General features: G+C 42.3%; 1 protein-coding gene across 2 annotated transcripts in view; it reads left to right on the top strand.

Annotated features, from left to right (window-relative positions):
• KCNQ3 (potassium voltage-gated channel subfamily Q member 3) overlaps positions 1-14,072 on the top strand; it is a 274,082-nt gene that overhangs the window by 241,333 nt on the left and 18,677 nt on the right. For both annotated transcript variants that reach the window (XM_014573849.3, XM_075920121.1), the window contains exons 9-10: positions 9,359-9,546; positions 13,310-13,406. In XM_014573849.3, the coding sequence (XP_014429335.2) occupies positions 9,359-9,546; positions 13,310-13,406 (285 nt within the window). The remainder of the gene's footprint in view (positions 1-9,358; positions 9,547-13,309; positions 13,407-14,072) is intronic.

Below are 14,072 nucleotides of genomic sequence, written 5' to 3' on the forward strand. Positions count from 1 at the left end.
TACAAATAAATGATGAAGGCTTGCTTTCTTAGTACATTCAGCTGCACAGAAAGTGATTTAGTATCTCCCGTACCTAAAAGCCGAGAAGTTCTAAGAGAGAAAGTGGTAGCAGCATAATGTATTGTTTGAGTTTTGGAATGTGAAGGAAGCAAAAGGAGCTGAGCTGTGCTGCCCAAGATGAGCTGGGAAGAAATAACTAGTGTACAGATTAAAAGAGAGGCAAGCTTGGGTGATGGAGATATACATGGAGGCTACGTCTAGACTGGCATGATTTTCCACAAATGCTTTTAACAGAAAAGTTTTCCGTTAAAAGCATTTGCAGAAAAGTGTGTCTAGATTGGCACGGACACTTTTCTGCAAAAGCACTTTTTGCGGAAAAGCGTCCGTGCCAATCTAGACGCACTTTTGCACAAGAAAGCCCCGATTGCCATTTTCACGATCAGGGCTTTTTTGTGCAAAGCAAATCTGAGCTGTCTATACTGGCCCTTTTGTGCAAAAGGACTTTTGCCCGAACGGGAGCAGCATAGTATTTCTGCAAGAAGCATTGATTTCTTTCATGAGATCATCAGTGTTCTTGCGGAAATTCAAGCGGCCAGTGTAGACAGCTGGCAAGTTTTGCTTTTGCGGAAAAACTTGCCAGTCTAGACACAGACAGATAGCTTTTTAAATCCCCATTGTATATGCATTAAATTAGTGGCAAAGTTCCATATGATGTCAGTGACAGTAATGATAATACAAACAGAGATGGACACACACTCCAATGTAAATTCACTATTCCCCCCTCCCCCATTTCCATGAAAAAAATAGAACATTAGTCAGGTGCAGGAGAGGATTAAGGCAAAACCTTTGTAATCTGGGCTCAGTAATATAGTAGATTCAACTTTATGTGACTATGTGGGTGAACCGTTTGGGAAGAGAGAAAAGGTCCACTGAGGAGGCAGAGATGGAGGGTGGTGGGGGGAGATGAATGAGTGGTGAGGCAACATGATAAAGTCTGTAATGGGAGAAGGCTAATATAATTTTTGTGGAACCCCAAAGTTTAACTAGATCTCACCTTCCAAGCAGGGTACAACCACCCAGTTGTATGATGCAGTTGGATGAAAAGCAGGCTTGGCAGTCCATGGTCCCTGGTGATGGCACAAGATAGGAAAGTTGGTCCTTACAGGAAAGGACAGGATTCTGATGCAAGTTCTGGGTATGCCTTCCTGGCAGATTCACCTCTATGGTACATGTTGTTGCTGCTCTGAGAAGACCACTACTTCCCCTATACATGCTACATACTGACACTCTGCAAGACAGCATTTAGCCTATCCCTAGTCAGGAGTTTACCAGGTAATGGCTTCAAAAGTCTTGCTCACTTGCCTTTCACTCTTCAGCACCTTAAAGACTGGGTTGCTAGTTACGAAGGGTGTGGTTATACAACTGTTATTCCGAAATAACGATGCGAGTGTCTACACAGCAATTCCATTATTTCGAAATAATTTCAAAATAACGGAATTGCTGTGTAGATACTCGCATAGTTATTTCAGAATAATTTTGAAATAATAGACAGCTTATTCTGACTTCTGTAAATCTCATTCTACGAAGAATAATGCCTATTCCAAAATAGTGATGAAGCCGTGTAGACGCTCCACTTCTGCTATTTCTAAATAGCCCCTCTCCAGGATCATTCCTCCTGGGGCTCTAAATCGAAATAGCATGTCTACATTAGGGAAGCCTGCCTCGGACTAATTTTGAGGCTTCCCTGCAGTGTAGACGTACTATTTCAAAATAAGCTATTTTGGAATAACTATTCCAGAATAGCTTATTCCAAAATAACTGTGCAGTGTATATATAGCTTAAGAGCGCAGTATCACATTGCCATTTTGCTGTAGAAAGATGACTTCACCCCTCTCCCTTTGTCTGACATAACCAAATTCTCTTCCCCAGGGTGCCTTGCAAGGTTTGTCTGATGACTCAGGTTTTTCTGAGGCTTTAGCTCCAGGGGGAAGGTGTTCTTAGGTTCATTTTGAAATGGGAGTTCCTTATCGCCATTAGTTGATACACATATGCATGGCGAGCATACATTTTCAAAGCTTCCACCAATTTTGTATAGAATTCAGAAACATACCTTTTTTGTTCCAGCTTTTTTGCAATTGCATCTGTATTTGAGAGGGACAAGGTAATATTTGTTATTGGGCCAACTTCTAGTGGTGAGAGAGACAAGAGAGGGATTGTGAGACTGGTTTTCAGTGATGCTGACATCTGCTCCATTGAATTTAACTGGAGCTGCGGATTCTCACTCTCTCTTAATATCAAGCCATGATAGATAAGCCTTTCAGGGTTTTGAACCAGATTCTGCAGCCTTCACACAAGAAAGAGTTTTGACTGGGTATAGGGAGTATGATCTACTGATTAGACCATGGGACTTAGTATCAATAGATGAAGGTTCTTTCCAATCTCTACCACTGTCAGCAAGTCACTTATCTCTGTTTTCTGATCTCTAAAATGGAGTTGATATAATACATACGTAATAATAAATATACATAAATATAACAATAGTTTGAAATCTTTTAATGAAAAGAGCTACATAGGTCTCCTTGTTATGATGTTAGAAAGGATTGGGTATAATCTAATATTTAATTAATATTTCCATGTTGCCAGTAATAATAGAAAGATAAAAAATAAAATCATACTTTGTAAAGAGAGCTGGAAAATGTCACTGTCTGCATTTCTTCTGAATGGACCTCCACAAAACAAGAAAGGGGGACAATCTATGATCTGCCAACAGCCACAAGCCCTAACCACATCAGTTTCCATACTTCACTGTTTCACTGATAACCATTAACCTCTCATCTTAACAACTTCTTCTTCACTTTACAGTAATGTCATATTTAGTAGGGAGTCATTCTTTGGATCAAGCGTCACAAGAAAACTTAGGTATATACATTCCAGTAATAACTGAGCCTATCTTTCTCTTCTCCGTGTTTGCTGCATGCCATTTTCTGCCTGTGCTTTCTTTTTTTACTACAATAGTTCATCTAACACCCCAAAAAAAACCAAAAACCAAAAAAAGTGAGGGGACAAAAGAGCTCGCAGGAAGTTAGCACTGTTTAAAAGCTGCTAAAGTAGGTACTGTGTGCTAGTGGTTAGAGCCCTTGCTTATCATTCAGCTGACCTAGGTTCTATTTCTGGCTCTGCCAATAGACTGTTGAATGACCTGGGGCAATTCACTTCTCCACCCTGTGCCTCAGTTTCCCCATGTGTAAAGTGCTTTGAGATCCACTGCTGAAATGTGCTGCATAAGAAAGATTTAGGTGTTATTTTAAAACCTCAGTCCTGTGAACACCAACACATGTGAATAACTTTGTATGTGAGTTCAGTGGTCACTTGTGTAAATTCACTCATGTCTATAAGTATTTGCAGGACCAAGGTCCTAGACTCTGAATCACCAAAGAACTTAGCTTTAAGCATGTAAATGAAGTTGAATCCAAGCCCAAGAATGTAAGTTCTTGGGAAGCAAGAACTACATCTTCCTACAGATGGCCAGCACCTTGCATACTGCAGGTACATAATATGCAAATACTAAATGATTAAGGGATCTATCCAGATACCTTATTGTGGAAACTGATTTTCTCCCTAAATTATCAAGCACTTAATTTTATTCTCACCACTTTTTCTTACCATTCTGCTGTACCTCATTAGTTCTCCTTCCATGACCTCCAAACATGAAAACATTTGTAGGCAACTCAGCCTACATGACCCAGGCCTTCTAATTGCTGAGTACCTCCCAGGAAGCACTCTCAGAATAATTGGGCCCACCGGGTGCTAATGAAGGAACTGTGACATATTGGCTTTGTGAATGACTGATGTTGCTCTTTCATGGCTGACGCATCAAGAGGATAAGGGGCTTATTACTTCCCACTTGTAGCTAGAAGAGTTCTTCTGTAGCTCAGATGTTAGACATCTGCAATTTTGGATCTCACGAATTAGGGCTGTCCTCCTGGCTCCCTAAGTAGAGGTGTGAGTTATTAGAAGGCATTATAGCTGATTATTTTAGAGCTGAATATAGTGATTTCTCTTTGAGTTTCCCCTTCTTCAGAATGTAATATCTATTTACTGTCCTCAAAATGTGGGTTGGGAAATAATTGGCTAATGTTTGGAAGTATTTTAGAAGAGTGATCACAAAGAATTACAGAAGGCTTTTATGTATGTTGAACTGGAGCATTAATTGAGGGTGGGCATTCAGGACTTGCTGTTGACCTATTGACATTGGTATCCTATTAACTTCAGTGGGAGTACAGTTAGGCCAAGAAAATCCCACCTGTTAATCTGATGTTTTTGTATGCCATACTTAGCTGCTCTATAAGATAATGTAATATAAGTTTGACTCCCCAGATACAATAGCTAGTGTAGTAAAAATTGGGGTAAGCATGACTGCCGTGTGCTTCCAGTTATTTGAGGCTGCAAAACACATTTAAAATATGATTATGAACTATTTTTGAGAAATGCATTAGAAGAGTTTCTGACTGGATCTTTTTATTTTATTTTATTTTTGGGATAATAATTATAAAGATAAGAGGGAGGATATTGGTGATCCATTGTAAGGGTTATCACTTAGTTTTTCTTCATTCTTGCAGAAATATTGGCAGTTTATGAAACTCCAATATTAGGTGCAAAAAACCCCCCAAAAAACCCAACCCTACACATATACTTCAACAGAATCATCCCAGAGAGGAGAGTGCCTGACTTGCATGATGGGATGAAATTGCTTTATTCTCTTGCATGATCATTTCTGGAGGTAATCTTCTAGTTCAGTGGTTCCCACCCTTCTAGAGTGAATGTAAAACCTGAACTGCAGTGGCCAATGACCCCCTAACCCTTCCTCGTACACTCAACAACCACATTCCACTCTGAGAAACTGCAGCACAATTCACGGGGAAATCAATGGAAGTTGCAAATGAGAATCTGAAGGCAGAATTTTTCTGAATCAGTGAACTGAGTATCTGACCTTTGTGCTGAGCCGCAGAGCCCCATGTCAACCTGCCTCCCATTCAGAAGTTTGATATGATCCACAGTGGAGCATCGGTGCATCTAACCTGGCACCCTGCTTAGTCCCACAAGACTGAGGTTTGGAGCAGTTGAGATTCCCTCACAGCTTGGGGTGTGCACAGTTGAATGGGAGGTGGTCAGGTTTGTCATGAAGATCTTCATTCTGTAACCACGTCATGTTGAGGCTTTACAATGAAAGTTCTTAGAAGTTCGACCCCAAATCAGAATTTTGTGTAAGGGAGGAATGTGCTATGGGACCACAGGTCAAGGAGACAAAAACCGCTCCAATACCAATGCCAGAAGCCTGAGCTCTGCCAGCAGCATTCTGTGGGAACCACTGCCCTAGTCAAACTCATGAAGAATGATGCGATCTCCGCATGCTTTGATACATTGCTATGGAGTCATGCGCATGATGTGTTCATGAAGGAGATCATGTAATAAGAGAAAATATTTCCAGGCCTTTTTTTAATAGATCCAAATGCTGAGACAATGCCCACTCCTTGTTTGATGACAGACAATTTTTTATCTGCAAAGAAATCCAGAAAGTTTTAGTGCACAACTCACTGTAAATTGAGGAAGTTTTCTTTCAAGTAAAATTGGCACATGATTTTCTGAATAGTCTATACTGCTGTAGTAGCCCTAGTTCAGACATGAATATCAGTATCTGTTGTGAAATTGTTTAATATTGTAGCAAGTGTTGCTACTAGTTTGAGAGTTCTCCATCAGATTACACCCTACCAGGGATGTTATTGGAGAATGAATCCAAATGAAGGACTTAAAAAAAATAAAAGTGCTGGGTTATAGATTCAGAGAGTAGAACTTTGTCCTACAAGAAGAATCTGGAAAAGATTTAGAATTAGATTTTTTGGCATGAATAAAAGAGAGAAAGCATCCTGTGGATGTGTGCAGTTGAGATCACTGCTGCAAATAAGTAATTTGTCATGCTGACTGGAGAGGAATATTTTAAATTCCAGAAGGGAGGTGTGGAAAAATGAGGATTTCTGTTTTGAGACAACCATTGCAGGGATTCTTAACTCCAAATTTAGAAAAAATCCTGAGATAAGCTCTGTGGTTTCTGCAGCTGTGTCCCAATACACTTCCATTTCCTGGTGGTCACAGTCTCACAGAATCAGTCAGGCTAATGCTTCCATCTGCTCTGTTAAGAAAGTTGACGTTTAGTTCAGTGAGCACAACTCTAAAATTGCTGAAATTCCAAATCCAACGTTTGACTCCTTCCGTGGCCTTGAGCAAGTTACTTCCCCATCTGCAAACTGGAGATAATACAGGAGAACCCTTTTGTCTGCGATAAGAGGAATTCCCAATTAACACTGCCATTTGAATTGTAAGGCTAAGAGCCCATCATGCTTCTGGATAGGCCTGAGGAGTTTAGATGGACATGGAGGCCATAGTTAACCAACACGTATTTCATGCCCAGTTCAAACACATGTCCCTCCCAGTTTTCAGAATAAGCCCTCCTCTGACCCACTATGGATATTTGAAGAAGTCCCCATACCACACAATCTTTGCCACTTGCCACTTTTTCAGCACTCAGCACCTTTGCCAGAAACTTCATGCTTCCCATCAGAATTTCTCACAGCCTTGACTCAACCAAAATGAGTAAGTTTTAGAAAATCTAGATGGTCCCAAACGAAAGCACGACCCGTGAACAACCCTGGACTTTGAAAAAGACTTGGCTTAAACTTAATTGTTTGGGCTCTTTACTAGTAACATCCTGAGGGAGCCCAGGCCAAAATGCACACACTGGCGTTCCTAAAGGTAGGCAACTAACTCCATATCTAGGCATCTGGAGGCCTGCTTTTTTAGAGGTACTGGGTACCTGTGGTTCATGGGAATGACATGTGCTCAGAGTAATTTGAAATGAGGCCGCTCATTATGATGCCTTACTTTGGGCACTGAGTTTGAACATTTGGCTGTCCCATGCTAGAACACTTGCTTTGCAGACAGCTTGTGACCTTAGGGTGCTCCCCCAGAGCAAACCTCTTTAGCTTATGCAGGTTAGTCATCCTTAGGAAGGTGAGTGAGAAGCTTGCTTCACCAGAGATCGATGCCCATAGGATGCTTTGAACAAAGGAGAAAGCCAACCTCATTTCAGCACCACTTTCCATCTGACCTCATCCCCTGATGGCTGTAACATCTTCCTCCTGGAATCTCCCCTCCATTCTGTCTAAAACTCTGCTGCAAAAATCCTCCGCCTTGCCCGGCTCTGACCCTGTTCAGACCCTCTTTAAAATAACTTCACTTAAATAGCTTCAGCTTTTTTTCTTCCTGCATCAGATACAAGCTCTCCACTTCCCTTTCAAATACTTCTTATTTCTCCATGATTGTTAAGTCCAAGTTACTCATCTGACTCATCCTGGTCTCCAAACCCACTTCTGTATCTTCTTCCTTTCAGTCTGCGCTCCTGGAATCCTCTTTGAGGGGTCTGCTGTAATGGTGCCCTCTTTTCCCTTAAGGCTCTTCATAAAAGCAGCTTCTCCTGAGAACTGTGCTTTTGTATGTTAGTTAGATAAGCAAACAGAAACTCTGCAATGTAACCCTTCGGGTGTATGCAGGACTCATCCAAGCGATCTTACTGACTTCAACTTCATTTTCTCTGCTCTTTCAAACCCTCCCTGAGTTAAAAGTCTGAGCATGATGCATTCTAGTAATTCTGGGTTGGCAGACCTCTAGGGAAATACTACCACCAGTGCAACTTAGAGTAGCCCCAAGGCTTCTGTAATTTTCAACAGAGACCAAATTATCCCCCAGCTGATCAAAACATGTACTTTTTTAACACCCCTACTGTCAACTGCGGCACTACTTTAAGCTCCCATAGAGAAATACAGACATTAATCACCAGAGTGACTATAAATACAGACCAGGAATCAATGGGGAAAGTCCATACTGACAGGAAAAAAATTGTATAGCTATTAATCTCTGCTATGAAACTGTAAGGCAGGTCGAGGATCTGGGGGGAGTTGCACAGAATGGTTTTCATTATTATTTTACATATCAAAATCTAAGGTACTGACAATACATTTGTTTTATCTCACTGGGCTACAGATATGGTGTTCACATTGACAATACTGTTCAAGAAAAATGATCAATCCCTGTAAAACTCATCTCCATACAAGGATCTTTGTTAAATAACATCCCTTTCTCTGGGATATTACTGACTGGGACAGGCACCCTAGCAATACACACAGACACTCACCCTTCACTATAATGCCCATGTGGAATAACATGTGCTGATTGTATGACTTAATAGTATGCTAATTGTGTGACCTGGGATAGCAAGGAACTGGGCTTGGTGACTCAGGACACCCTTTCCAGTCCTATGTTCTACATTCCTGTTGTCTTCATGGCCTCACCTAGTAAAGATGAGCGTAGTTCAGTTTTCATGGATCTGTGTTTGTCCCACATACTACCCCATACTTTAATCATTATAGGAGAATCCCTTAGGAGTGCCAAATACATTTTCAGTTAGGGCCTGACACCTATTCAGTCTTTCACTGGGCATGACATATGGCAAATAACTTTATGCTGCCATAAGCAGTTTTAGTAATCTCCTGCGTTATCAATATAGACATTTCACCTGTCCAAAGTTTAGCATGGAAGGGCTGGTGTGGTCCAACTACAGAGTGTCCCCAAAGAACATACATTTTCATGGCATTAATGTCAAAAAAGGGCTGTTTTAAATTCTTATCAATCAGTAAACACCATCCTCATTTTCCCTACCATGAATATTGACTGGAATTAAAGGAGCGGGAACCGGCTATCCTGAAGTGCCATGTACGGAACAATTGCTCAGGAATGTCTTTGTGTTCTCTGCTGTAGTGAAGATAATTTATTCTCAGTCTAGCACACATTCACACTTCTCTCATTCAGTATTACACCGGTAGCTCATTTAATAGTCTACCATGGATCCAGAACTTAAAGAGAGCACTGACCTGAAAAGGCCAATTCTCTCTACCATCAGAGGATGATGCTGGTTAAATATTGGTGTTTTGTTGTCTTAATGATAAAGCGGGCATGTCAGCCACATTAATGGAACAGAAGCAAGAGAGAGTAGGTAGATAGGGATTGTAACATTGGCTGCTTTGATATTATGGTCTCCCCTCCAAAAAAAAACAACCCCAGTGAATTCTCAAATAAATCTAGTTGTTAGTTACAATGACAGTGATGTATTACATAGCTCTATCAGTATTCTTCTTGTATGTGGAACATTTATTTGGGATCTAATATGTTAAAAGCATCGTGAAAGCAAGTTAAAGTGTACTGGTCTGCATTAATGGAGGAAAATTGATCACTTTTGCTTATTTTGTAGCCAAAAGCTGGGTCTCTTGGATCGGGTTCGTGGTACCAATACTAAAGGAAAGCTATTTACCCCTCTGAATGTAGATGCCATTGAAGAAAGTCCTTCTAAAGAGCCTAAGAATGTTGGCTTGAATAATAAGGAGCGTTTTCGCACTGCATTCCGAATGAAAGCATACGCCTTTTGGCAAAGCTCAGAAGGTAGCGCATCTATATTAATTCATTTTTACCTTTTCCAGATTCCTTCACCCTGTTACCATGCCTTTTTTTTTATCCATCTCCTTCTGAGTCATCATGACCTTGAAAATAACAAATCAATCCTGTTAAAAATAAACTGTGGCAAACCCAGCTCAGCTACTCCTTGCCTTTGCATAGAGAATTTATGGAACATTTGGAGAAGAGTTGGAAAATAATGCTGGAATCTAAGCAAAAGACTGCTCAAAATAAAGTGCATATATTCCTCAAAACCAACTATGTTCTGTTTTCTCTAGAACCCACTTAAAGTCAGCGCGGAAATATGAGAACTCAGGGGGAGTGATTACATGGAGCTAGGAAAGTCTAGTGATACCCAAAGCTAGTATATACTCTACACTCTTTTCCAGCTTTGCTCAGGGTATATCTACACTTGCACCCTCTTTCGATAGAGGGATGCAAATGAAGACATTTGAAATTGTATATGATGCTGGGATTTAAATATCCCATGCTTCATTTGCCTAATTGATTTGTTATGGTGCTATTTCGAAAGAAACACGCTGTGTAGACACGTTATTTTGAGAGAAAATCCTTCTCTCAAAATAACCTTTATTCCTCATAAAATGAGGTTTAACAGTTATTTCGAGAGAAGGGTTTTCTCTCGAAATAACATGTCTACACAGTGTGTTTTATTTCGAAATAGCGCTATTTTGAAATAGCGGCATAACGTGATTATGCAAATGAAGCACAGGATAGTTAAATCCCAGCTTCATTTACAATTTTGAATGTCTTCATTTGCATCCCTCTATCGAAAGAGGGTGCAAGTGTAGACAGACCCTTAGCGTGCTTCTTGCAGTGACTTAAACTCACGTAAAACTTACATAGAATCCCTCAGACTTCTCTGAACTGTCTAATGTGTAACTTTGACACCCAGCTCCTTACACATCATCTGTGAATTTGGCTCATTGAGTCTTACCTGATGTGTCACCAGACCAGTGTAACAAGAGTAGCAACTCACAGGAGATGTAAGACTGTGTGGGTTACAGTAAGCCTGACCCTGCACTGCTTTTCTTCACACCTTCTTTCAGCTGCTAGTGACAGCATCTCAGGCTTTGTCTACACTAGCATTAAAATGCTGCCACAATGCAAGAACTCCCCCAGCGCTTTAGGAAAGCCACCTCCACAAGGGGCATAGCTCCCAATGCTGAGAATAGTGACGTAAACTCCCATTTCATCACATACCTAGTTCAATGCAATATTTAATTGGTTAACTGATTAAAGAGGGGTGGGTGGAGATAGGGGCTGCTCTGGCTGGGTTGGAGTGTCCCCCACCTGTGGCAGACCCTGTGGGGCTGGAGCAACCCCCTGACCACAGCACGTGGGAAGCTGCTTCAGCCCCCTCCAGTTAACTGGAACCAGTAAGCTTTCCCCAGTAACGGTGAGGCTTACTGGTTAACCATTCACTTCCCTAACTGGAGAGCCTGTCTACACTGACACCTTACTACAGGTTGGACCTCCTTGGTCTGGCACCCTCAAGACCTGACTGGTCCCAGATGAGGGATTTTGCTGGACCAGGGGAGGTCATCTCTGAACCCCTATCACCAGCCCCCCAAGTCTGGTCCACTGGCCTCCTGCCCAGCTCTCCACCTCCTGCTGGCCCTGCTGCCCTGCCGACACTGCTGAGCAGCAATCTCTGCCAGTCTCTGGGACCAGCTGGGCAGCTGCCACCGTGCACCAGAGTTCTGAGACCCATCAGGCAATCGTTGCCATGGCTCCTTGTCCCACCAAGCCACAGCTCCCAGGGCTCTGGGACCTGCCGGGCAGCCACACTCTGAGTCTCCCAACCGCACTGGGTAGCCCCACTGTCACGTGTTGGGCGGCCCCACCATCAACTCACTGTGGGCAGCTCACTGCCCTGCTGGCCCTGCAGGGGTCTTTGCTGTTGGCCCTACACCGGGACACTGATCCTGCAACGTCCTTGCCAGACGATGGATGTTGCTGAACCAGAGAATTCCGGTTAAGAAAGTTACAACCTGCACACCGAAACTTGCTGCACTCAGGGAAGTGGCTTTTTACACGCTCCTCCACTCCCCCAAAGTGAGAAAGTTTCAGCACAGTAACTTGCCAGTGTAGACGAGCTGTAAAATTCATACAGGGTTAGAGTAGGTGCAGTAGGGCCAATGGAGCCTAATTGCCTGTGAAGCATCCTAGTCCAGATTGGTGCCCAGGCATCTCCTCCGTTGCTGCTCAGTTGATAGTGCCATAGAATGAAAATCCCAAATGGTCTCAGTTGATCAGGTGAAACTTGCAAATTATAACTTCAGTTATAAAGAACCTCTGATTTTAGGGCCACAGGCTCAGCCCACAGCTGTGCCCATGTAGCTGTGCCCAGCACTAGGCATGTGCACGGGGAAAGGAGGAAGGAATCGTCACAGCACCTCAAGACAGCAGGGCAGAAATAATGCTCCTCTGCTCTAGCGTGAGCTCCTAAAGGAGAGAGCTACATACAGCACATCCTTTCGTCTTGTCCCAGGCCACACATGCACATCTGTGCTCTGCAGAGGGTCTCCCGGCACAGTGGGGATCTGTGCCAAGCAGGGGACACGTGTCACTTGTTGGCAGAGGCACCAACTCTGTGGTTGCTCCAGTCCTGGAACACTCACGCCCACCAGTAACCCCATGGATCAGCACCTCCCCTGCCCCAGCACCTCTTGCCTGCTGGTAGCTCCACCGATCAACTCCTCTGCTTCCCCAGTGCCTTCTGCCCCCTGCCAGTCAGTTCATCGTTGTGCAGGAGGTGTGGCGTGGGAGGGCAGAAAGAGTCCCATGCAAAAGGAGAGAACAGAGTGGGAGAGGCAGTTTGTGGGTTTGGGTGACGGGGTGGAGTGGGGGAGGGGTCTGGGCACAACGAGGGGTGGGGCAAGACAGGGCAGGAATAGTGCTTTGGAGTTATTGGGGGCAAGGCACAGTGGGCCTGATCCTTCCGACTCCCCTGAAGTCAGTGGGTGCCCTGGGAATGCCCGAATGCCTACATCCACCGTGGTCTGTCCTGGGGAAAATCCAGTCTGAAGAAAGGAGGAAGTAGTTCTTCACCACCAGAGGGCAGCCTTTCAGCTGTAACCTTGCATAAAATGGTCCTTGCCAGAGGCAGTATAAAGCATAGAGCATTTTCCCTTTCAACGTCTCCTTATCACATTTCCTCTCTCGCTTTTTTTTTTTTTATTTTTGATGGCCCGTTGACGTCTGAAAACTAATTCTCCTCTTCTTAATCTCACCACCTACAGTATCTCCGCTGGATTATGAATGGTTGTGAGTTCGCACATAGGGCCCGATGATCAGTCACTCACACAGGTGAAGTCAGTGAAGTATTACTGGGGTAAAACCAGTTCAAGTGAGAATAGAGCTTTCTCTTCATTTCCCACTAAATAGACTCTTTCAGCAATGACTTGTTCTTAAAAACTGAAAAAGGGGTGGTCCAAAGTCCAGATGAAAAGAAGAAAGGTTCTAGATAGCTCATGAAATGACGAAAATATTGGGAGAATTTCTGAAACCATAAAAAAACTTTGCATTCTCTTTGCCGGATGAAGAAGAACACAGTGGGACATCACCTTATTCAGAGGATAAATGCTGGCTAAAATAACCAAAAGAACTTCTCATGGGTGATTTTTTAATGAATTTAGTTTGTCTTATTTACTTAGTCCAATATTGTTTTAAAGAAGCCTCTAAATTGTGGTCTGATTTTTACATGTCCGTGTTTGATCTACTTTACCAGATGCAGGGGATCCCATGACTGAAGACAGGGGTTATAGTAATGAGTTCCTCATGGAAGATATGATCCCCACATTAAAGGCAGCTATCCGAGCTGTCAGGTATATTTATGCTCATCAGTATTTGCTTTGACCTTTGATGCTTGGCCTAGAGGAAGTCACTGAATCATGACATCAAGTAATTCATTATTGTTGGGTCTTTAGAGAAGTGAATTAGATAATAGTAGGAACTTGCAAGAGATGTAGCTGCAGCCAGGCAAAACTGTTGTGTTTTCAGTAGGAAAATGCAGATTTAAAAAATAATTAAAATGTTTTGTGAAAACTCAACAGTTTCTAAAAAAAATTAAATGAAAATTATTAATGTTTCGCTTCAGTAATGTCAGTACACTTTGTTCTGACTTTTTTACTTGAACTTTTATATCAATATTGCCTAATTTATCATATAAAATGTCAAAATGATAAAGTGCTTCGAAATGGTTGAAATAAAGTCCTTCAATAAAGTTAAAATTTTCACTTTTTTGTGGGGAATTGGCTTTTCATTCTGATTCAGGATAAAAAGAAATGTCAAAATGTCAGTTCTTTCCACAGAACAAAAATTCTGAATGTCGATCAGTTCCAGAGATAACAGAAAATAACAAAATGGTGTGGTGGCTGGGAGAGAGAACATGATTTTTGAGTAGCTATTAAAAGAGCTCAATATTTGCAGCTTGGTTAAGCAATGTTTAGTGAAGGGCACTATGAATCGACAAACATTTCAAGTATTTAAAC

This window comes from Pelodiscus sinensis, chromosome 2 (genome assembly GCF_049634645.1).
Source record: "Pelodiscus sinensis isolate JC-2024 chromosome 2, ASM4963464v1, whole genome shotgun sequence".
Lineage (NCBI taxonomy): Eukaryota > Metazoa > Chordata > Testudines > Trionychidae > Pelodiscus > Pelodiscus sinensis.